The sequence below is a fragment of the Marmota marmota genome, unplaced genomic scaffold (genome assembly GCF_001458135.2).
Source record: "Marmota marmota marmota unplaced genomic scaffold, marMar, whole genome shotgun sequence".
Classification (NCBI taxonomy): Eukaryota; Metazoa; Chordata; class Mammalia; order Rodentia; family Sciuridae; genus Marmota; species Marmota marmota.
This window is the reverse complement of record NW_025999900.1, coordinates 36,812,860-36,836,089: the sequence shown is the minus strand read 5'-3', so window position 1 is coordinate 36,836,089 and position 23,230 is coordinate 36,812,860. Positions and strand designations below refer to the sequence as shown.

At 36.9% G+C, this 23,230-nt stretch overlaps 1 gene segment (V, D, J or C); it reads left to right on the top strand.

The window, feature by feature from the left end:
- Positions 1–8,213: 8,213 nt before the first annotated feature.
- Positions 8,214–8,898, top strand: LOC107144219. The segment is given in 2 exon segments: positions 8,214–8,322; positions 8,468–8,898. Coding segments are annotated over 2 exon segments (483 nt in total).
- The last annotated feature ends 14,332 nt before the right edge of the window (positions 8,899–23,230 follow it).

The window sequence follows — 23,230 nt, the reverse complement described above, 5'->3', positions numbered from 1 at the left end:
TCCAAACTTTATTGTATAGGTTCAAAATTATTTCAAAACCATTTAATGTCATTTTTTTCTTTAATATTCCGTCTGTTCCCTTCCAGTTCCTAGAAGAGAAAGTATGAAGAAAAAGGAGAATATGGAAGCAGAATTTCAAAGAGAAGAGAAAGCAGAAGGAAAAGAGGAAGAGGTGGATAAGAAAGAAAAGGGGGTTTACTGAACTTCAAGCATGAAGCACAGGAAGTTTATATGGAAGAATCAGAAAAAAAGCATACTGCCCATCCAAAGTAACAGGGAGAAATGTCTGAATTGATCCTGTTTTTCTCATCACAATTTAAATTCTTGTAAGGGCAATTTGTTTTATATATACACACAAAATAATTTTCTTTTAACTGCCATGTTAGAAGCACAACAATTATACATAGTATTTGGGTATCATGTGATGTTTAAATACATGTATTTATTGTGTAATGTTTAAATCAGTTTAAATATCTATCTCCTTAAACTTTTGCCAATTATTATTATTACTATTATTATTTTCAAACAGGGGCTTCCTGTGTTCCCCAGGCTGACCTTGAATGCCTCAGCTAAAGCCATCCTTTTGCTCTCAGTCTCCTGAGGAGTTAGAACTATAGGCACTGGCCCCTGTGTCCAGTTAGGCATTTGTCATTTTTTTATGGGGAGAACTTTTAAATCCTTTACTCTAGCTTTCTAAAATGCACAGTACATTACTGTTAGCCATAGTCATTCTACTATAAAATACCACACTTTGCTCCTAACTGTAACTTAGTACCCATCGATCAACCTTTCTCCATCCTTCCCTCCTACTATATGGTCCTTTCTTAGAATAATATACCACAAACATTGGTTATTCCAGAATAGTCCCAGTCCACATTTTTTATGTTACAATAATAGGAATTCATCAAATATATACTAAATAGATATAGATAGCATTTATGTTGTTACTTTTGGTTGTTACTTAGGTCAAAATGACTTTGACCTAAATTAAGTCACAGGTCAGTAGGTTATATGCCTGTTTTCTGGGTTTCAATAAGTGGATGTTCTTTCTGTGATCTTCCCCACAATCTAGTTAGTAAAATTGAGGTACTTCTCCTTTGGAGAAGCCCCACCCCTTCTTTCCCCATGTCCCTGCATACTCCTTATAATTCCAGGCTTATCAGAAAGTTTCCCTCAGGTAATATAATAATGATCTTGCTCTGTCCCCCTCACTCCACCTGGCTCTACCCAGATTCTCAGCCAGGGTTAGGCTGGCAGAGGGCCTTCATGCATCGAGGGCTGTAAAGGGAACTTGAAGTGCCTGGATCTGAGCAGGGTTTGTAGGTGGAGCTGATTAGTTGCAGGAGCAGAAAGTGTTTCAGAGCCAAGTCCTGACACCCACCTTCCCAGGGTCTGATGGATATGCCCATGTTACACAACCAGTTGAAGTCAGGAAGAGGCTGCTGGGCACTCTGCTAGGGCTTTTGTGCACCCAACATTGCTGTGAGTTGGGCTGCCTCGAATTTGGGGAATCAAAGAATTTTGCTGCTGCAGCATATGGAGGAGAGGAAGGAAAAGGAGCTCATAAATCTTGCAACTTTTCTATCATTTTCATAATCAATGGGGTATTTTCAGGGCTTTGTTGAGGATGCAGTGACCATCCACTGTGTCCGTTTTTCTCTTTCTAATCAGGTGTGAGAGGGATGCAGGTGGAGCAGAGTCCTCCAGCCCTGATCCCCCAGGAAGGAGCCAGTTCTACTCTGTTGTGCAATTTTTCTACCTCTGTGACCAATGTGCAATCATTTCGTTCATCAACCTGTTTTACATTCCATCAGATACAAAACAGAATGGAAGACTAAAATCCACTATGGTCTCTAAAGAACCCTGTAGCTCCTTTCCTCTTCCCATACCACAGATGTGAGGCGGATGCAGGGTGCTGCCCAGGCACCTATAGCTGTGCAAACCCTCAGAGGGCTCGACTGCCTCCACAGCCACAGGATCCTCAGGAGGCCCTGCAGCAGCACCTTTCAGAGTTTCTCACCTACACTGGCAGTTTTAAGCACATATGTTTTCTGACCTGATAGGTTTGGGACGTTGGTCTTTATCTTGATTTCCCAGTGTACCCCTCCTCCTAAAATGTAAACTTCCGGAATTAGAAGTGTAGTGGATAAAAGAACTGAATCAAAATAAGCATTTAATTCACCATATGCTGGACCCCAAAAGGGTAATAGGAAAATAAATGAAAAGGAACTGAAGTCATTCTGATGAAGATGTTATTGGCAATGAAGCAGCCTTGTTGATGTCTCAGACACATCCAGGCCCACCTCACCACAGCATGCCAACCAGGTACCCACAAACGCTGTACCTGCAGCCCATCTTACCTGAGCAGCAGAGAAAAGAAAAGCTTCACAGAATGCTCATATATGATAAATGGATGTGAAGATAACTTTAAAATTCATGTTCATTTCATCTATATCCCACACATGTTCTTGAAACTTGAGCAGCCTAGGACCTGGTCTATCCAGGAGAGCTTCCTTGCATGCTGGGTAAAAATGTGTCCTGTGTTTGGTGAGTGTCTGTGAAGTCAACTTGCTTTGGAGCATTGTTCAAATCTTCTGTTTCCTTGCTGTTATTCTATGCAGTTGTCATACTATTATTGAAGGTGAGGTACCTGAAATCTCCAACTATTGTTGAATTGTCTGTTTTCCTCTGTAATTTTGTCAGTTTTTGTTTCATCTATTTTGGGATCTATTGATTACCAATTGTTAAACTTACTAATGGACAGATTGATTTTTTTTTAATCTCTTGTTCTGGGGATTGAATCCAGTGCCTCAAGCAGGAAATGTAAGCACTTTACTAATGAGCTACATCCTCAGCCCTAAGATTTAGTCTTTTATTATTATAAATAGTGCCTTCCCAATTTCTAGTAGTTTTTCTTTTCTTTTTGTTTTTCCTTTTTGGTTCAAAATATATTTTGTCTAACCAACAGTATAGCAGGTCCAGCTCTTTTATAGTTGTTTTTTTTATACAATGCAAGCTTTTTCATCTTTTTAATTTGTTTGTTTGGATTTAAAATATCCTCCAAAGGGCTATGTGTTAAAGGCTTGTCCCCAGGTTGGTGCTACTGGTAGATGGGGCCTTGTAGGAGGTCTTAGATCATTAGAGGCTGTCTCTCAAATGAGACTGTGGGACACTAGCAACCCAACAGGAAGTGAGCAACTTCCCCAGCCATGTGTGGTTGCCATGATATTCTTCCTAACCTCAGATGCAAGCGCAACAGGGCTAATTGGTCAAGGTCTGAAACCTCCAAAACCATGTACCCAAATAAACCTTTTCTATTTTTAAGTTGATTATGCAGGGTATCTTGTTACAGTGATGAAAAGTTAACTAATACAGAAAATCGTGAAGGAGTGGTGCACTCCTATAATTTCAGCTCCTTGCCAGGCTGAGGCAAGAGTATCTTAAGTTTGAGGCCTCAGCAATTTAGGGAGACTCAGTGTTAAAATAAAAAATAAAAGGAGTAGGGGATGTAGCTCAATGGTACAGCATCCTGTATAGGGAAAAAAAATTGTTGTAGAAAACTGACCAACATACCACAGCACTCACAATGTCAGAAAACCATTAGATTTTGTGTTCCCTACCTTCACTTATTCTAACTTCAGTCCATTGACCCAGAGATATGTTTAATGGAACCAGTTTTTTTTTAAAAAAAATTATAAATCTGAAATATGCAAAGGTCAAAAATCTCCTTTCTCAAAAATCTTTTTTTTATTCACATTTTTTTTAAACTAGAGGCTAATGGGCCAAATACTAACAGTATTGGAAAGTATATCCTTTAGGTATCCTCAACAGATAGATCTGGATGACGGGTACCATTTCTTGAGACAATTTTTCTTTTCCTATTAAATTTATTGCATATTTGTAGAAAAATTAATTCAATATGTATGTATGAACCTGTTTCTGTAATACCTATTTTTTTCTACATTGATAAATAGATCTGCATTGATCTACATGTGTTTTCCAGTAATATCAAATTGTTTGGATTATTATGTTGTATGATAATATTGTAAGTCTCCAAAATCATGCCTTTTAAAAACTGTTATGGTTATTCAAGCAAGTTTGCATTTCCATATAAATTATAAAATCAGCTCATCAATTTCTACAAAAAAGTCTGCTGGAATTTTGAGTGATATTGCATTGACTTTGTAAAAGAATTTGGGAAACCTAAAGCTATTGAAGTTTCTAATTCATAATATGACAGATTTTTTAAATTATTAAGCTTTCTTTACTTTGTGTCAGTATTTCTTTAATCTTTTCTTGACAGATATCTTGAACATATTTTTACAAACCAAATAGACAAGGCAGTAATGAAGAGTAACTATTTGAAACACATGTATTTCAAATGACTTTCATATAGAAAATTTAAATAACTCTTTCAACTCAATAAAAAAGAGTACAAAGTCCCAATTTTTTAAATGGGCAATGTGTTTGAGCAGACTCTTCATAAAAGAAGATATGTGGATTACCAAGAAGTACTTGAAAAATTGTTCCACAAATATGACCCATGAGCCAAATCCAGTTATTCACCTAATTCTATAAAGTTTTATTAGAACAAAGCAATGTCATTTATTTAAATATTGTCAATAGCTGCTTTCATGTTGCAGTGGCAGAGCTGAGTAGTTGCACCAGAGACTCCACAGCCTTCAAATCTGAAAATAATCTAATTATCTATGGGAAAGGTTTGTTGATCTCTATTCTACCTCATAAGTCATCAGGAAAATACAAGGGAATACCACAATAAGATACCACTACACAGCATTATGTTGGTTAAAAATAGGTGACTAAATCAGTGTCTACGAAGATGTAAAACAATGATCTAATTTAGAATCCATTTAGGGACATGTTCCTTTCAGTGTGAAGGGCTCACCCTGATATGATGTTAATATTATGGGAGGGAAAAGAGCCCATGCAGTAACTCTACCTGAGGACCAATGTTTGCTTCTGAGGGGCAGGTGTGGTGCAAATTCCATATTTCAGTAGCCCTGTTCTTTCCTGATATGTCCAACATCCCAACCAACTCCCTCTGAACCATCTGTGATACACTTCAATGTAGGGCAGCAAATGTTTCTAGCTGACATCACCAATGGCAAAATCTCCTTCCATCAGAAGAAACCAACAGGAAGATTCAACCATGTAATTTGGTGCTCTGTTGCATGGGTTGCTGGACACAAACTTTAAAAATAATTTTGCTGAATATTTAATTTGTTGCAAAATTAAATAGAATGGTGGATTTCACTGCAGTGTGTTTGTATATGCACATAATATAGTTTGATCAGTTTACTTCCCACTATCTCCCCTTGCAGTTTCCTTCCTTCTTTCCTCTGATCCCCTTCCTCAGCCCTAATGGTCTCCCTTTTATTTTCATGAGATATTTTTCATCCTGTTTTTCTCTCTAGCTTCCATCTATGAAAGAAAACATACAACACTTACCTTTCTGAGTCCAGTTTATTTTGCCTAACATGATGCTCTACAGTTCATCTGTTTTCTTGCAAATGGCAGAATTCCATTCTCTATGACTGAATAAAATTCCATTTTGAATACTTTCCACATTTTCTCTATCCATTCATTCACTGACAGACACCTAGGCTGTTTCCATGACTTGGATATTGTGAATTGTGCTTCAATAAATGTAGGAATGCATGCATCTCTAAAGTATACTATCTTTAGTTTTTTTGGATAGATACTGAAGATTGGTATAGCTGGATCCAATGATAGTTTCATTTTTGCTTTTTGAGGAGCCTCCTTACTGATTTCCATTTTTTTGCTGAACTAATTTACATTCCTACCAACAGTGTATAAAGTTTCCTTTACCCCTGCAACTTGCCAGCCTTCAATGATATTTGTATTCTTGAAGATGGCCATTCTGACTGGAATGCGATGGAATCTTAGTATAGTTTTGATTTGCATTTCCATAACAGTTAAAAATGCTGACAATCTTTTTATATAATCGTTGGCCATTTGTACTTCTTCTATGAGAAGTGTCTGTTTAGCTCATTTGCCCATTTATTTAATGGTTTATTTATATATTTGGTTGAACACAAACTTTGAAGAAGCTGTAGGAAATTGTACAGTGTTACCTCTGCATGTGGCCACAAGGGGCAATGCTGCTTCAGTGAAGATTAATGTTTATCTCTCTTACACATATTTAGCAATTAGGGAAAGAACATTCCTTAAAAATCTAGTAAATTATCTCCTACTCTGCTACAATATATTTGGATATCAAACATGTAGCTGTATGTTTATCTATCCATCTACCTAAATACTATCTGTTTTACTGGACTCACAGGGTTGAAATTGACTAGAAAGGTAACAGTTTTTTGAAAACACGTGTTGTCCTTCAAGGTCAGGGCCATATTAACTCTTCTAATGTAAGTTTATAATGTTCCTACCCACACATGACCCAATATCCTGACACTCTGAGTTAACCTATGCCTAGAAATCCATAATCTATTCTTTTTTATTGAGAAATCCATTCATGGATTAAGGCCCAGTTCAAGCCCCTCCTATATCAAGACCCTTCTCTGACTGGGTCCAGAAGTAGACTTCCTCATTCTTTCCTGTGTCATTTTGTCTAGACACACATGTCTCTTTGTTGGGTTTTACTTTGCTCTTCTTGACTATTGGGACTGGCCAACTGATGATTGGGACTGTGTCTTTCATGACTGAGGTTCAAGTACTATTCATTTGTAGGTATTTACTAGGCCCTCAAATAAATATTTAGCAGTCTCTTCTTATTCTCAATTTCACTCCCAGTCTTCCAGGTTCCTATAGACAACTGTTGTCAGAATATTAAATGGGAAATTCAGATATATGCAATTCATAAGTTTTAAATTGCCAACATTCTGAGCAGCATGACTAAATCTCCTCCCCTTCTGCTCTATCTCACCTAGGACATGAACAGCCCTTTGTCAGCACATTCATGCTGCATATGCCACCTGCCCATTTGTCAGTTACTAGCATCCCTGTTATCAGAATGAGCATCCAGTATCACAGTGCTCCTGTTCAAGTAATCCTTATTTTATTTAATAAGGATCCAGAGTGCAAGAGTAGTGGTTCTGGTGATTTGGATAAGCCAAAGAAAAGCCATGAAGTGCTTCCTTTGTAGAAAAAGAGGAAAGTGTATCATAGGTATAAATGTACAGGGAAAAAATAATACAGAGAGAGTTCAATATTAGTTGTTGTTTCACACATATACAGGGGGTCTTGAAACATCTCCTATAGATAAGGGGGTGCTATCCTATGTTGAATATATGTCCAAATAAATGAACACATGAGTATATGACAAAGAAAACATCAAAACTTAAATAAGCAATAAAACATTTAGGACATTAGAATGAAATGGGAATAGATATATGATAGACCATTGTCTCCCATGGTACTGTGATGATATTTCTCTTTGACTAGATTTGAGAATACATAAAATATAGATACAACAAAATCCTCTGTCTAATTTGGTAATAATAATGTCTTCCTTAATTTTTTAAACTTCTTTTACTTATAATATAGCCCATTCCTATGTTTTGGATTACTTTGGAATTTATTATTTATTTATTTATTATTTATTTCCTAGTTTCTTACATCAGATATATTCTTAGAAATATTTAATTTACCTGATCCATGTTTTATAATACAAAGACATTGACATTTATTTAATCATCTTCTATCATTTTCTAGGGTCATGTAAAATATAGGCACATTTAAATTCCCTGAGGAGAAAGGGACCATATATTCTGTGTGTTCTGATCCATGCTCTTAGCTTTCAAGGGAGTATTATGCCCAGTGTGTTTCCAATAAATTTTATTAATATTTGTAATAAAAATGAAATTCCTCTATTCATGATAATCTAGTGGCTTCAGGAGATTTCCTCTCTTCCACTACTGTCATATTAAATGATTTCCACTGATGTACCCAACTGTCATAGAATATGATTTTCAATATTCCAGGAGAAATGAAGTAAAGGTAGAAGGGGATTAGCAGAGAGGACTTTTAAACTGGTCCTTATCCATGTGTAAGGAGGGGATTTTTGATTCACCCTGAATGTATTTTCAACAATTTTAAATTTGGACAAAACAGGAAGTGCTTCCTTGTCAGAAAGGTTTCAGCAAACTTACTTGTGCAAAGGTGGAGTCTGTTGATAGAATTGCAGTGCTCGCAAACTTAGAGTCAAGCTTAGCTGTCTGGGGAGACCAGAAGACCAGCTGGGTTCTCACTGGGCTGTGGCTCCTGGAGGAATGGACAAGATCCTGGGAGCATCACTTTTAATTCTTGGCCTTCACCTCACCTGTGAGTTGTGGAGGAAAAGCCCCAGCTCATGTGATTAATATGAGAAGATGGAAAATTGGGACACAGGCAAATCTTGCAGGTAGGAGCTTTAAGAGAAAAATATAAATTTGTTGGCCTAATGACTTTTTGTCATCTTTCCAAGCAGGGGTGAGTGGCCAACAGAAGGGAAAAAGTGACCAGCAGCAAGTGAAGCAAAGTCCTCAATCTCTGACTGTCCAGGAAGGAGGGATTTCAGTGCTGGACTGTGTTTATGAGAACAGTTTATTTGACTACTTCCCACGGTACCAGCAGTTCCCTGGTAAAGGCCCAGCATTATTGGTAGCCATCAGTTCAGTTAGGATAAAAGAAGAATTTGGAAGATTCACAGTTTTCTTCAACAAAAGTGCTAAACATATCTCCTTGCACGTCACGGATTCTCAACCTGGAGACTCAGCCACCTACTTCTGTGCAGCAGGAGCACAGTGCTCTCCAGTCACCTGCAGCTTGATCTCAAACCTGCAGCTGAGGCCCCAGCAAAGCCCTGCTGCAGGGCTTAGACTGACAGAAACACAGACTGGCTTTCACTTGCACAAATAGGTGATGGAGTAAATGTGTGGATTCACTAGTGCAGGTGCATGGAAGGGTGGTTGTTAAAGTAAATTAAAAAAAATCAGTTTAATGATAACCAACCTGCAAAATTTATTCATTATAAATAAAGCATTTGTGTTTGTAATCACCATTCACTCAGTTCTAGGTCAAGTGGCTCTTTATACATCACTGTTAGAATACAAGTTGGTCTGACCATATTGGAAAGTCTTTTGACAGTTTTTTATACATTTTTTATAATTTTTATACATCTTTGTATAAAAAGATGTACCATATGAAAATAATTATCTACACAAGAACTTTTTTAAAGGTAGTATTATCCACAATACCCCATGTGGTGAGCCGTTCTAATTAGACCGTGGCCGCCATTAGAAGATGGCGCCGGCTTCCACTGTGGCCTATGATAAACAACTCCTTTTATGGAGAATTGGCGCGCAATCCCTTACCACCCTATGAGAAAGATCCATGTGGCAGCTTAGGATTGGTATGCGGGAGGCTTTATTAGGCGTGGCGGGCGCGGGTCGCTAGAGGATGATACTTGAATCAAGGCCTGAATAAACTGCTGAAAAGAAGAATCCTGTGTTGTGTTTTCCCTTGCTGGCGAGGGGTCGCGACAACCCCACATTCCCAAACTGAAAACAACAAAATGTTCACTAACTGGTGAACAAAGTTATGAATTGTGGTTTATTTTTATAATAAAATCCTATTCTAACAGCAATAAAATGGGTTAAACTAATGATACAGGTAACACATGATGGATCTAAAAATGTGTATGCTTCATTGGATGAATGGATACATATATTGTGCTACACCCATATGGTAGAAACTATTTACCAAGGACAAAGAATTGACTGTTGATACACATAAACACTTGGATGAGACTAAAGGACATCATACTGAGTGAAAAAAGTAATGTTATAAAGTAATTGAAAGTAACCACATAATTCATGATTTGACTTATATAAAATAGTTAACTGGAAAAAAATATAGGATTGTAGATAAGGGCAGGGGAGCCACAGTTTGTGTGTGGGGAGGATGTGCATGGGCAGTGTTTTTAGGCTGATGGAGCAGTTCTGGGTCTTGGTCATGATTGTAGTGGTGGTTACAAAGACCTATGCATGAGACATAGTTTCATGGAATTGTATACACACACACACACACACACACAAAGAGAGACAAAAACATTGAGTCAGAATAAGGTCTGCATTTTAATGAATAATATTGTATTGATATCAATTCCTGGTTTTATAATTGTACATAAGGGTAATAGTGTGTATCTATGGTTACATATTGTGTTATTAGTGGAGAAAAGTGGGTGTACAAGACCACTCTGCATTGTTTTCACACTTTCTGTATGAATCTACAAGGATTTCAAAATCCAAAGTAAGCATGTGAAACAATTAGATTCTTGTACATATTGGCAACCATTTCGCAGATTCTTATAAAAACAATGATAGCAAAGATACATCTCTCCTAACCCAAGGATGCCACTTACATGCATTTTCTAAAAGGAATTAAAAACATGTATTTAGGAAATACTTGTTTAAAAATATGCTTTATAAAAATAATCAATCAAAAGAGAAACTACCCACAAAGAAGAGATTAAATCAATTGTGGAATATTAATCAGCTCTAAAATGGGCTGAACAATTAATACACATAATTATACACAAATAAATCTCAACCACATTATGCCTAGCAAAATTGCCAGACATAAAATGATGCATACTATTTGATTCCATTTGTGTTACATTCTAGAATAGGCAAACCAATCCACAGAGAAACTAATCAAAAAAGTAGTCGTATTCATGGAGCAGGAGTTGCTTGAACACAAGGGATCTTGATGGAATAAAGAAAGCAAATGTTCTATTTCTTGAAAGATGTTTGTTTTTTAAAGGATGTTTGCATTTTTCAAATATCTTATAACTTGATACTTACCTACCATTTATTTTCATGTATAATTCATACTTTGATAGAAAATAAAATGTACAGATATTAATCAAATAGGGAACAAAGCAAAATAATAGAAGGGGAAATTCAATGCTGATTATTTTTGAAGAAATAAAAAATTAAAAAAAAAATACTTGGTAATGTTGATAATGGAAAACAGAAAACAGACAATGTGATAGGCTGATAATGGTCTCTAAACTGCTCATGTCACAATCCCAAAGTCTGTGAATTTGTAGCCTTACATGGTGTATATTAGATTCCTAGGACTGTCATAACAAAGTACCACAGATGGAGTGAGTCAAAATAATAGAAATTAATCATCTCACAGTGCTGGAGGCCAGACATGTGAAATCAAGGTTCAAGCAGGTCTATCCCCCTAGAAGACTCTAGGGAAGGTCTGTTCCAACATCTCTGCTAGCTCTAGTAGTCTCATGCTTGTAGATGCTTGTGTTCTTTCTGGACGTCCTCTAATCCTCTTCCTTCTGTGTGTGTCCCTGTCTCATCACATAACTGCTTTTTTTTTTTTTTAAATAAGGGCACTAGTCATATTAGGGTTTAGTTTACTCCAGTATGACTCATTCAAACTAATTACAGCTGCAACAATCTTATTTTCAAATAATATAACATCCATAAGTACTCAAAATCAGGACTTCAACATATGAATTTGGAGGGTCACAATTCAAGAGAATAGCATATAGCAAAAGGGCCTTTGCAGGTGCAATTAACTCAAAGATCTTAAGATGGAGAGATTGTCCTGGATTACCCAGTGGAACCAAACTAATCACAGGGATCATTATAAGAAAAAAAAGGCAGACAATAGATCAGAACAACAAAAACAAAAGTCCTATAAAGAATGTGGAAATGAAGACAAACTCTAAAGCCAAAAAGGCAAATATTGGATTATTCCTTGATTTTAGCCTAATGAAACTGACTTGGATTTGTGCTCTTTAGAATACTAAGAGAATAAATTTGTGTTGTCTTGTGCCACTCAGTTGATGGTAGATTCTCTTAGCAACAATGGAAAAATAATAAAAACTATGATATAAAATACTGAAAAGCAAGACCTATATGCAGTAGAAGTTAAAATTTATTAAGAGAAAGTACATAAAATTCGAACCAATAAAATTTAAAATTCTTAGGAAAAGTAACAACTTTGAAGAAAAAAATATATGCTACCAAAAGGAAGAGAAGTAAATTATAAAACTGAATAGATTTATACTTATTAAAATTATTTTATAATTAGAATTAAAAACCCAAGGAATTTAGAAGAAAAAGGTAATTTCCAAATCTGCCTGTGTGTCCTAGCACAAAATTGAAAACAAGACACATTCTTTTATATATTTTCCAACCACATAACCAAGATAATAGTAGGAATTAAGCCTAGATAAGGAACTGCTATAAATAAATAAGGAAAACATCCAAATAGAAAAAAAAAAGAAACCCAAGATTATAAAAGGCAGTTCAAAGATGTGGAAAGAGAAATGGTTGTGATATATAAAACATTCATTTCCACAGTTATTACAAAAAATGAAGGTGAAAGAGAAGAAATTACTGTTATTTCTATCAGATAAACAAAATCAAAGTCTGATATAGTTGTCAAGCATATGGGAAGATGGGGCAGTTTTATTTTTCCAGAGGAGAAAAAAAACGACATGGAGAACAGTTTATGCAACCACTTAGGGAAACAATTAGCCTTAACTAGTTAAAAAGATACAAATCTAAAAATCCAGCCATTCCAATTCCTGATATTTACACTAAAGAAATTCATATTTGTGCACAGGAGACATTTATGAGGATAGAGCAGTATTTTAAAATAACAAGAAAAATCAATCGATAGTGGAATGGTCAATGGTAGTTTACTCATACAATGCAAATACACAGCTATATCAAGCAAAGAAGTAGTTTCCCACAAATTTTCATAAGATGAATCTTAAAAATATCGTGTTGAGTAAGTAATGTCAAAGAGTGATATATTGCGTGGAACTATTTAGGAGAAACCTCAAAATGCAAACACAACTCGAGGTATTGTTTAATGATAAATAGCTGTAAGGGTAAAATGTGAAAGGTCCTGTAGGGAACCTTCCCAGTTGTGACTAATTCTTTGGAAAAGAAGAAGGAAAAGCAGACATTCCATTAGCTCTGTCTGTAATGCTTGAGAAAACGTGAAAAAAGAGAGAGAAAACATAACAAAATTAACTGTGTGTTTACTCATGTTTCTAGATAAAAAGGAGTCCATTAAGTTATTTTCTATACTTTTTTATGTGGGACTTATGTAATAAAATTAAAAAAAAAAACCATTAAGTGGATAGCAACAACCACAGTTTTTATGATCTCCATCTGCTCACCAAATGGAGAAGGGAATCCTTATTAACTATCTTTTTGCAAGATGTATTCTCATTAGGCTACATACATATCAAAAAAATTTCTTTGAGAAAATAAATTTTAATGTGTTTATGAATTAAAAGATACCCAGCTGGTGGGGTGGAGTGCCCCTGTAGTTCCAGCCACTCTGGAGGCCTAGGCAGGAAGATCTCAGGTCCAGGGCTCCAAGGCCAGCCAGATCAACAAAATGAGAGCCTGTCTCAAAACAAAACAAAATGTGAAGGATGGTCCCCCTGAAAGACTCAAACCAGAAGCTCCCTGCCCAGTCCACAGTGCACAGTTTTTTAATATATAGAAAGAGAAAATGAAAAAGAAAAACCAAATCAATTGGCTCTTACCAATAGGAGATGTGCCATAGACACTGTATGTGAACTTCCTTGACTTGCAGTTTGTTTTACAGTCTTTTTTAGGAGTTTTAAAAGTTGGATAATGAATTTGGAATAATTTTTACATATGATTGGAGTAGCTTTCATTGGTTTGAAATATATAAGAATAAAATAGCATGCAATGCTGAGTTGGAATTTGTGGTCAGTATTAGAGCTGAGGCATTACCAAGGATGTAAAAGGTGGGGAGATTTGAGATGATCTGGGAAACTTACTACTGATTCTGTGCCTTCATGTGGTATGTGGGTTTGGGAACTTTGTAAAGGAACCAGGGAGAGGCTGAATACAGATTTCCATGGAATAAGTTAAGTGTTTCCATTTGGGCTTCTTTATGGGGCAGTCAAACAAAAGTAAATCTTTGAAATTTGGAAGTTAACAGAAACTTCTTCTCCAAATGAATTTTCAGCTTAAACTGGAGGAGAATCTTTACTCAATTCAATGTCCAAAGGAGGAAATATTTTTATTTTGGACAATATTTACACAATTATCCGTTTTGAATGTTTCTCAGATGAAATGGCATTTAGGGAGAGGTTTTGTCTTCCTGAAAACTCTAACAAGAGTACAGGATTGTTGCAGACCACAGACGTGCACTTGGAAACCACATGGCTGCATGCTGGGATTCAGGGGTCCACCACTCTCCCTTCCCTCTTCCTTCCAGGACTTGTAATTAAATTAAGCACAGAGTTACATTATAAATAATATGACGGTACTTCTGCTGCCATTGTCATTGGAGAGATTTCAGAACCCAGGAACCTGTTTGGATCTCCTTTGTCTGAGCAGATGCTGTGCCTCTGTGAAGGTTCCAGTCCCCATGGTTTGGGTGAGTGGGAAGGACAGGGCTTCTGTCGGGAAACCGAGAAATGGTATGAGTGTTTCACCACAAGATGTGACCAGAGATCAACCAAAACGAGTGAAAATTTGCAGTTACAGCCAGAATTCATATTTTATTTCAGAGAAGTCCCTGAGATCTCTGGTTAATTAACTAATCTTATAGATTTTTCAATGATCACTTTCCTTCAAATACTTCTTTAGATATTAAGCTGTATACTTTACCAAATACTACCTGTCAGTTACATCCCAAGAAAGGGCAAAACAGTGTCAAGGATGGGACAAACTCTGCAATTGAAGTGTCAGCACATCCAAACAAGACCCATCTGGAAACCACATTTCAGAGGCAGTTGCCACTTGCTGCTGAGACCCTGCACCTCCAACTGCCAGCAGCGCAGAGAAGGAACAGATGAACAAGGGTAATTCTGCAGTCATGCTGCTCTCCTGGCTTTGGTGGACATCCCAGTGTCCAACTGCTTCAGGATAAATGCCATAAAATTGCAAACCAGCTGCTTATGCATACCTAGAGAGGAATAGGACAGAGAAGTATAGCTCAATTTATTATACATTCTTCCCTGCACCACAAACTGATCTGATATTTAAACCTGTATCAAGGAACTGGAGCTGTTATAAAAACATGTCTGTAACTTTCTTCTCTATTGGCTTTCTGATGTCTTTATATTCATTCACCCAGTAAAACAATGGGACCAAAAGGAAGATCAACAGCTATGTTCCACACCATCATATAGCAGCTTGCCGAAATTCAGTCACCAAGTTCTGTGGTGTTGACAGGCCAATAAGTCATTGTAGTCAATCAACACATTCTGCAGGATTAGATTATAGCCTTGTGTCACAGAAAGACTTGGCATTCTTATGAGGATGTTATTTTACAAATAAAAATGTAGAAAAAATATACACAATTTAGCAAGTGAGGGTGAATAATTCAGATCAATGGGATAGAAAGTGTAGTATAAAAACAGTTCTTCAAAACACAATATAATAAGTTAAATTCCTTTTGTGGAGGTAGCAGGATTAAACATCTTCATCCTTTTAGAATCTCGTAAATAAAATGCAACATCACATTTTGAAAAAATAATAATTTATTCCTGTTGTACATTTACAAAAACATAATCAATGAATACCTGCTAAAAGTCAGAAGGACTGACCTTTATCATTGACTTAGATGTATCTTTATTAATTCTAGAATTTAAATAGGCTCCAGAACTCCGTAAGGAAGAAGAAAATGATTCTGTAATTATTTTGGTTAACATTGCCTTTCATGGAGAAAGACAAAGGCCCAGGATGATTTTCTTCTTTTAAATTTCATTAGGTTCTGAATGGAGAAAAGTAAATATGTGTTAAATTTGTGACCCATAAATAGATTACAAAGAGACTCTATGACTCATAATAAATTCTACTTTAAATGGATGCTCCAAATTATTCCACTAAATAACATCAACGTGTGTAAACCAGTTCTGTCTGCAGCTCCCTCATCTCTAACCCTCAACACTTATGACTTTTCTCATGATCCCTGTGTAGCTTCTGTCTAACTTAGTTACCAGGGAAAGAGAAGTAGGCAAAGTAACAGTTTGGGGTGAACCACACTTTTTCTCTCATCTGTGCACAGACCTTGTGGTCTACAAATGTAATAACCCCATTTTCTATAGGGGGTGTAGCATGGGAACCCAGGAAGTACATATGTACACTGCCAGGCTCTCAGGCACTAAACTCTGGGTCTGAGGCAGAAATAACACTTTCGTGCAGAGGAATATGAGCCACACGCCACTCTCCCACCTTCTGTGGGTGTCCATGGCCTTTATCTACTCCTACTCTGGTAGGTTGGGTTCAAACATGGCTAAGGATGTTAAGGAGGAAAGGACTGCACAGGGGAATATGGTGCTCCCCTTGGAAGAAAGGGGGAATGGAGAAAAGCAATCTATGGCTCCAGTTTGTTTTGGTTTTGTGTCCTAATTAGTCTAATGTTTATAATGTTTTAATCACTACATCAGAGGATCAGCCCTGTTTTCTGATTGTTCCCACAGGATTCAGTGTGGCCCAGAAAGTGATTCAAGGCCAGCCAGCCACATCTGCTCAGGAAGGAGAAGCAGTCACCCTGGGCTGTTCATATGGAACGAGTTGGAGTGCATACGATTTATTTTGGTACAAACTACTTCCCAGTGGAGAGATCATTTTCCTTATTCGTCAGGGCTCTTCTGGTGCAAATAAAATCAGAGGTCGCTATTCTGTCCAGTTCAGGAGAGCAGTTAAATCCATCAGCCTTACCATTTCACCCTTAAAGCAGGAAGACTCAGCAAAGTATTTCTGTGCTCTCTGGGAACCCACAGTGTTTGAATTGATGGTAAAAGCTGAACAAAAACTCAGGAGCTCCATGGGAGATGGGTCCTGCTGCAGAAGCCAGCTGAGATGCACCTGCAGAGCCCAGGCAAGAAGATAGTGACTGTGGCTGCCTACTTTGTGGTTTAGATCAGAAGATTCAATTCTAAGTAAAAATTGCTTCTATCCCATTTGGAAAGAGGTCTCTGCAGCAACTTTCTTCTATGTTTGACTTAAAATGAATTATACAGAACATGCTTAAAGTTGTCTAAAGTTGAAATAACTTGCCCCATCATAGTTTACAGAGGTAGTTTCACTTAAAATTGCTCACAGCATGAATCTTGATCTACATATTTGGAATAGAAAAGAAAATTTATTTTTTAGCCCTTTCCCCTTAAGGCTATGTGTTAGTTAGCTATTTCATCAAAGAATAACCACCATGTTGGAGAATAAGATTACTTGTAAGGATTAGATGTCAGCCAATATCTGGCACTGGTGGTAGAGTCTGTGCAAAGCTGTTGTCTTTGCAACTATTATTGAGCCTGAGTTTACCAAAGGTCTGCTGGACTATATTTGGGAAGGAAAGATGGAGGAGAACATGAACTTGGTTGTACTGTGACTTGTAAGGATATAGTGGATCCCCTGAGGACAATGGGAAGGTACAAGAACAAACTAAAACTTTTCTGTCCCTTAACTCCTTCAGTCTTATTTGGTCTATGACTTTTAGGTGAAGCAGTTCATTTGCCATCACACTACAGGGCAAAGAGGAGCTGCAGGAGGAAGTGTGGTGGGAATTGAAGCAGCTGTAAATCCACAGGAAGATGAGCTGGCAGATCACAGCACGTGTTTGAGCTGCCTCAGTGGCTAAAGACCACCTTACAGGTCTTTTGCATTTCTTTAGTGGACAATGCTAAGCCAGAACAATATTGGGAAGCAAGTATTGAGAAAATATTTCCATATACTTTAGCTGAGAAAATATAAAGCTGCCATAACACTCCCTTGCCAACTTGGCATCCATATGAACCTTCTTTAATGACACTTACAGTTCAAATAGACAATGAAAATACTATTCCACCAGTTTATATGATGTAACTACTCCTCACTCAATCAAAAACAAGCTAACCCTCTCCCCCAAGGATACAGAGTTCATTTATCTATCTCAGGGTCATAGTTATTCCTCTTTTCTCTGTATCACACTGTTCCACTGATATTCTACAGCTTAACTAATAGATATAAAAAGATATAAGATTTACTCTCTTTAGTAAATCTTATGGCAGTACATGAAAGAAAATAAACCATGCTCTCTATATATCAGAATATATTCATGTTAAAATGAAAAATAAGTTTCACAACTCTTATAGTCCTTGGTTCCACAAATGGTCATGCGACTTCATCTGGCTTTTAACTATCTATTCTGTTACCCATTCCATAATCTTTGCCCATAACCAGCATCTCCACCCACAGACAAACTTGATCTTCTTCAGTCAGGAACAATCCTATGTGTGAGGTCAGAAAGTTGATAAGAAATTCTGTAAGTCCACTACTCTGGTTTTGAAAAGAGAATGAATTCAAATCCACATTTGGGGTACCCAGTTAAGACAAAATGACAACTAAAATCTTGCCAACAAGGCAGAGAAAGTTTGTACAGTATATTCTCAGAAACAACATTATGAATAATGCCTGACTTCTCATTAGAAGCAGTAGAAGTCATTGTAGAAACATTGTTTCTACAAAAAAGAATTTTTAAACTAACTAAATAAAGATAACTAAAACATTCAAGTTAACTTCCTATGAACATGAAATATATTTTAAATTGTCTTTTGTTAGGAATTAGTCTTAAACCAGGGCACAGCAGCCCATCTTAGCATATGCCTGTGCCAGTACAAATCCAGCCTGAATAATTTAGCCAGAATCTGTATCAAAAAACAATCACTTTTTTCACTTTTAAAATTAATTCATTTTAGTTATACATAATAATAGGGTTCATTTAGACATAATTATACATGCATGGAATATATTTTGTTTTAATTCAATCCCTAGTACTTCCCCTTTCCCTCCACTCCTCCTTCTCCTTGTTCCTTTTCCTCCACTGATCTTTCTTCTATCTATTTATAGTTTTCTTTTTCTTGTAATTAGTGCCTTGTAGATATACATAAAGGTAAGATTCACTGTGGTATATTCATTTATGTACATAGGAAATTTGGGTCAGACACATTACACAGTTCTTCCCTTCTCCCATCTCTCCTCCTTCCCCCCAAATCCCTTTCCTGTATTCCACTGATCTCTCTTCTATTCTCACAGGATTTACTTCTCCTCCTTTTTCTTTTCCCCCTTATTTTGGTTCAACTTCCTCATATCAGAAAAAAACTTGTTACCTTTGACTTTCTAGGTCCAGCTTATTTCACTTAACCTGATGGTCTCCAGTTCCATCCATTTATTGGCAAATTCCATAATTTCATTTTCTTTATTGCTAATACTCCATTGTGTACATATATCACATTTTCTTTATCCATTTATTGATGGGAATCTGAGTAGTTTCCATAGCTTGCTTATTGTGAATTGCTTTGCTATAAACATTGATGTGCCTGTATCCCTATAGCATGATGATTTTAGTATATATATATATATATATATATATATATATAAGAGAGAGAGAGAGAGAGAGAGAGAGAGAGAGAGAGAGAGTTAATAGCTGTCCCATATGGTGGTTCTATTCCTATTTTTTTGAGGAAATTCCAACCTGCTTTCTAGAGTGGTTGTACTAATTTTCAGTTTTACCAAAAATGTAGGAGTGTATTCACTCCCCAGCATCCTCACCAACATTTTTTTATTATTTGTATTCTTGATAATTGCCTTTCTGACTGAAATGAGATGAAATCTCAGTGTAATTTTGATTTACATTTCCCTGATTGTTAGTGATGTTGAACATTTTTTCATATACTCATTGGTCATATTTATATTTCTTCTTTTGAGAAGTGTCTGTTTAGATCTTTTGCTCATTTATTAATTGTGTGTGTGTTGAGTTTTTTGAGTTACTTATGTATTCTGGATATTAATTACCTATATGAGGAGTAGTTGGCCTAGATCTTCCCCCATTCTGTAAGCTCTGTCTTCACACTCTTAATTGTTTCCTTTGTGGTGCAGAAGCTTTCTAATTTGATGTACCATTATGATTCTTGGTTTTATTTCTTGTGCTTTAAGAGTCTTGTTAAGGAAGTTGATACCTGTGCCAAAATGTGAGCCTATGTTCACTTCTAACAGTTGCAGAATTTCTGAACTTATTCCGAGATCTTTGATTCACCTTGAATTGACTTTTGTGTAGGATGACAGATAGAGATCAAGTTTAATTCTTTACAAATAGATGTCCAGTTTCCCTAGCAACATTTGTTAAAAAGGTTGTCTTTTCTCCAACATGTGTTTTGGGCACCTTTATGAGCACCAGGTAACTGTATTTACATGGGTTTGTCTGTTTGTCTTCTATTCTATTCCATTGATCTTTGTAATCTGTTTTGGTGCCAATACCATGCTGTTTTTGTTACTATAGCTCTGTAGTATAATTTGGAGTCTGGTATTGTGATGCCTTCAGTCTGGTATTGTGATGCCTTCAGCATCTTTTTTGCTCAGGATTGTTAAGCTATTCTGGGTCTCTTATTCTTGTGTTTTAAAACTGTTTTTTCTAGTTCTGTAAAGAATGTCATTATTAAGTCCAACCTTAATACTGCAAATTCCATTTCAAGCACTGAGACTCAGCAGGCTTGCTACTTACAGATGTGCTCTGAGAACCAGCATCATCAGCATCTCCAGAAAACTTGATAAAACTTGGACTGTCCACCACCACAACAGACCTAATGGGATAGGATCTTCCTCTTAACAAAATCCTCAGGTGATTCCTATGCTCATCCTCTGAGAAGCCTTGCTCTAGAGCCTATCCTGTTAGCCTAACAACCCTCTGAACACAAGAGGACAGAGTTTCCTAATACCCCAGAGCCTTTCTCAATTTTTAAAAATTGTACTGACTTGTTGGGGTGGAGTGTTGCAATTGGATACATGGACACAATGTGCTATGATCAGATCAAGGTAGTTAACATTTCCATCAGCTTAAACATTTAAAACAATTTTGATTAGCAAGTAATAATTGGAAATATGAGGAAAAGTATGATATTTCAATTCATGTATATAATATATACTAATCAAAAGGGTTATTAATATTTACATCTCCAATCACTACTTTTTATTTGAAGCTTTTCTCTCTTCTAATTTTTCAGAAAACATATAATGAGATATAGTGAACCAAAGTCACCCCACTGTGACTACTACCTCAACTTTACTGTATTTTGGTACCCAATATCCAATCTCCCTCTATAACTCACATTTCCCAGTTTTTAGTAGTCAGTGTTATATTTTCCAAAGGACTTTTTAAAGAATCTATATATAGAAGAGAGCACTTGGTATTTTTCTTTTTTTGTCTGATATATTTCAGTTAACATAATGTCTTCAGTTTCATCCATTTTGCAAATGATGGGATATCTTTGCTTTTCATAGCTGAATAATAATATATTTGTACGCATACTACATTTTTAATCCATATATTCATTAATGCATCTAGGTTGATTCTGTTTCTTCACTATTGTGAATGATCAGCATAAATATGGGCATAAAGATGTCTCTTTGATTGCCTGATATCATTTATTTTCAATATATACTCAGAAATGGGATAGCTGGATCTTACTGTAGATCTATTTTAGTTTTTGCAGAAACATCCACATTGTTCTCCATAGTGGCTATTCTAGTTTTCTACACAGCAAGGGAAACTATCCACAATGTGAAAAGGCAAACTAGAGAATAGGGAAAAATGTTTACCAACTATTCAATTGTCAAAGGAGTATATAAGGAACTTAATAAAAAAATGAATAATTCAATTCAAAGTGGCCTAAGGATATGAATAGACACTTGTCAGAAGACATTCAGTTGGGTAACAAATTTATGAAATATGGTCAACTGCACAGTCAGGTAAATACAAGTCAAAACCATGTTGAGATATCATGTCAGTCCATTTAGAATGGTAAATAACAAATGCTGATGAAGAAGTGGAGATAAAGGACTCTTACACACTGTTGGTGGGAATGTCAATTCATCCAGCCTTTCTCAAGTTTGGAAAGAAGCTCCCTCTGAAGTTGGATTTGGCCAGTGAGTGTAAACAAAAGGCTGAATATGCTGATTGGTTGGTAGGAAGGTAGAAGCTTCTTCCTAGGGATAGAAGAACCTTAGTAGCACCCACTGCTGAAGACAATGGCTTCTAACTGAGGCTGAGTTCACAAACCAGGCCACATTCCCTGGAGGTGTTCTGGTGATTCTGGTGATGCTGTGGCTTCATGTGGACAGTGAGTTGGTGGTTTTCTGGTGAGAGGGACAGAGAGATCCAGGGACATAGCACCACACAGAACAGAGGGGAAGGGCCAGGATTTGTTGTAGTTCATCTTTGGTTGTATCTGGGGTTGTGGGAAGAAAGCTGACTCCTAGGGTTGTTATATGTGGTGACTAACCCTCCTTTCTGGCATTGTGCTCTCTCCAGGGGCTGATGGCCAAAAGGTGGAACAGAATCCTCAGGTCTGCAGCACCCAGGAGGGTGAAAATGTTTCTCTGACCTGTCACTATACAAATTATTCTCCAGAATCTTTCCAATGGTACCGACAAGATACAGGGGGAGGCTTCTTCTTCTTGATACTAGTGCATAAAAATGAGGGTGAAAAACAGAAAGGAAGACTGAGAGTCACCTTTGATACCACACCAAACAGAGTGCCTTGCATATCCCAGCCTCCCAGCCTGAAGACTCAGCCACCTACCTCTTTGATTGCCTGATATTATTTATTTTCAATATATACCTCTGTGCCCTGGCTCACAGCAGCATCCTGGCAACAGCTTCCTATATGCAAACTTGTAACTTCTTCCAGTCAACAGAGCTGGTGACTGTGCTGTCCCCAAAGACTTGCCACATCTCCTGCAAATAAAGGGGCAGGGGAGCTCATCTGAAAGGCACAACGTGTTGGGGAAGGGCTTTGGGTTGTCCAGGAGCAGGGGATCCTCCGTCAATCTCAGAACTACGATGCTGACTGCATGACTGAAAAACTTGTGAGGTTTGGAGGTCTCAGCTTTCTCATCTGAAAACAATGGGCTCAAATATGTGGTTCTCAAGTAGCTCTGAGGTTCAGAATCTAATTTTTCTAAAACAAGCAACATCCTGAAGAATGCCAGAGAGCAGGGATGGATGATATGCTTTTTTTTTTTTTTTTTTTTACCCAGTAAGACATTTTTTTGGTGAGTTATAATTATACATGATTGTGGGATTCATTATGTCATATTCATGTATACATATAAAATAATTTGATCAATCTGTTTTCCCAGTACCTCCCCTTTCCCTCGCCTTCTCCTTCTCCTTCTCCTAATCC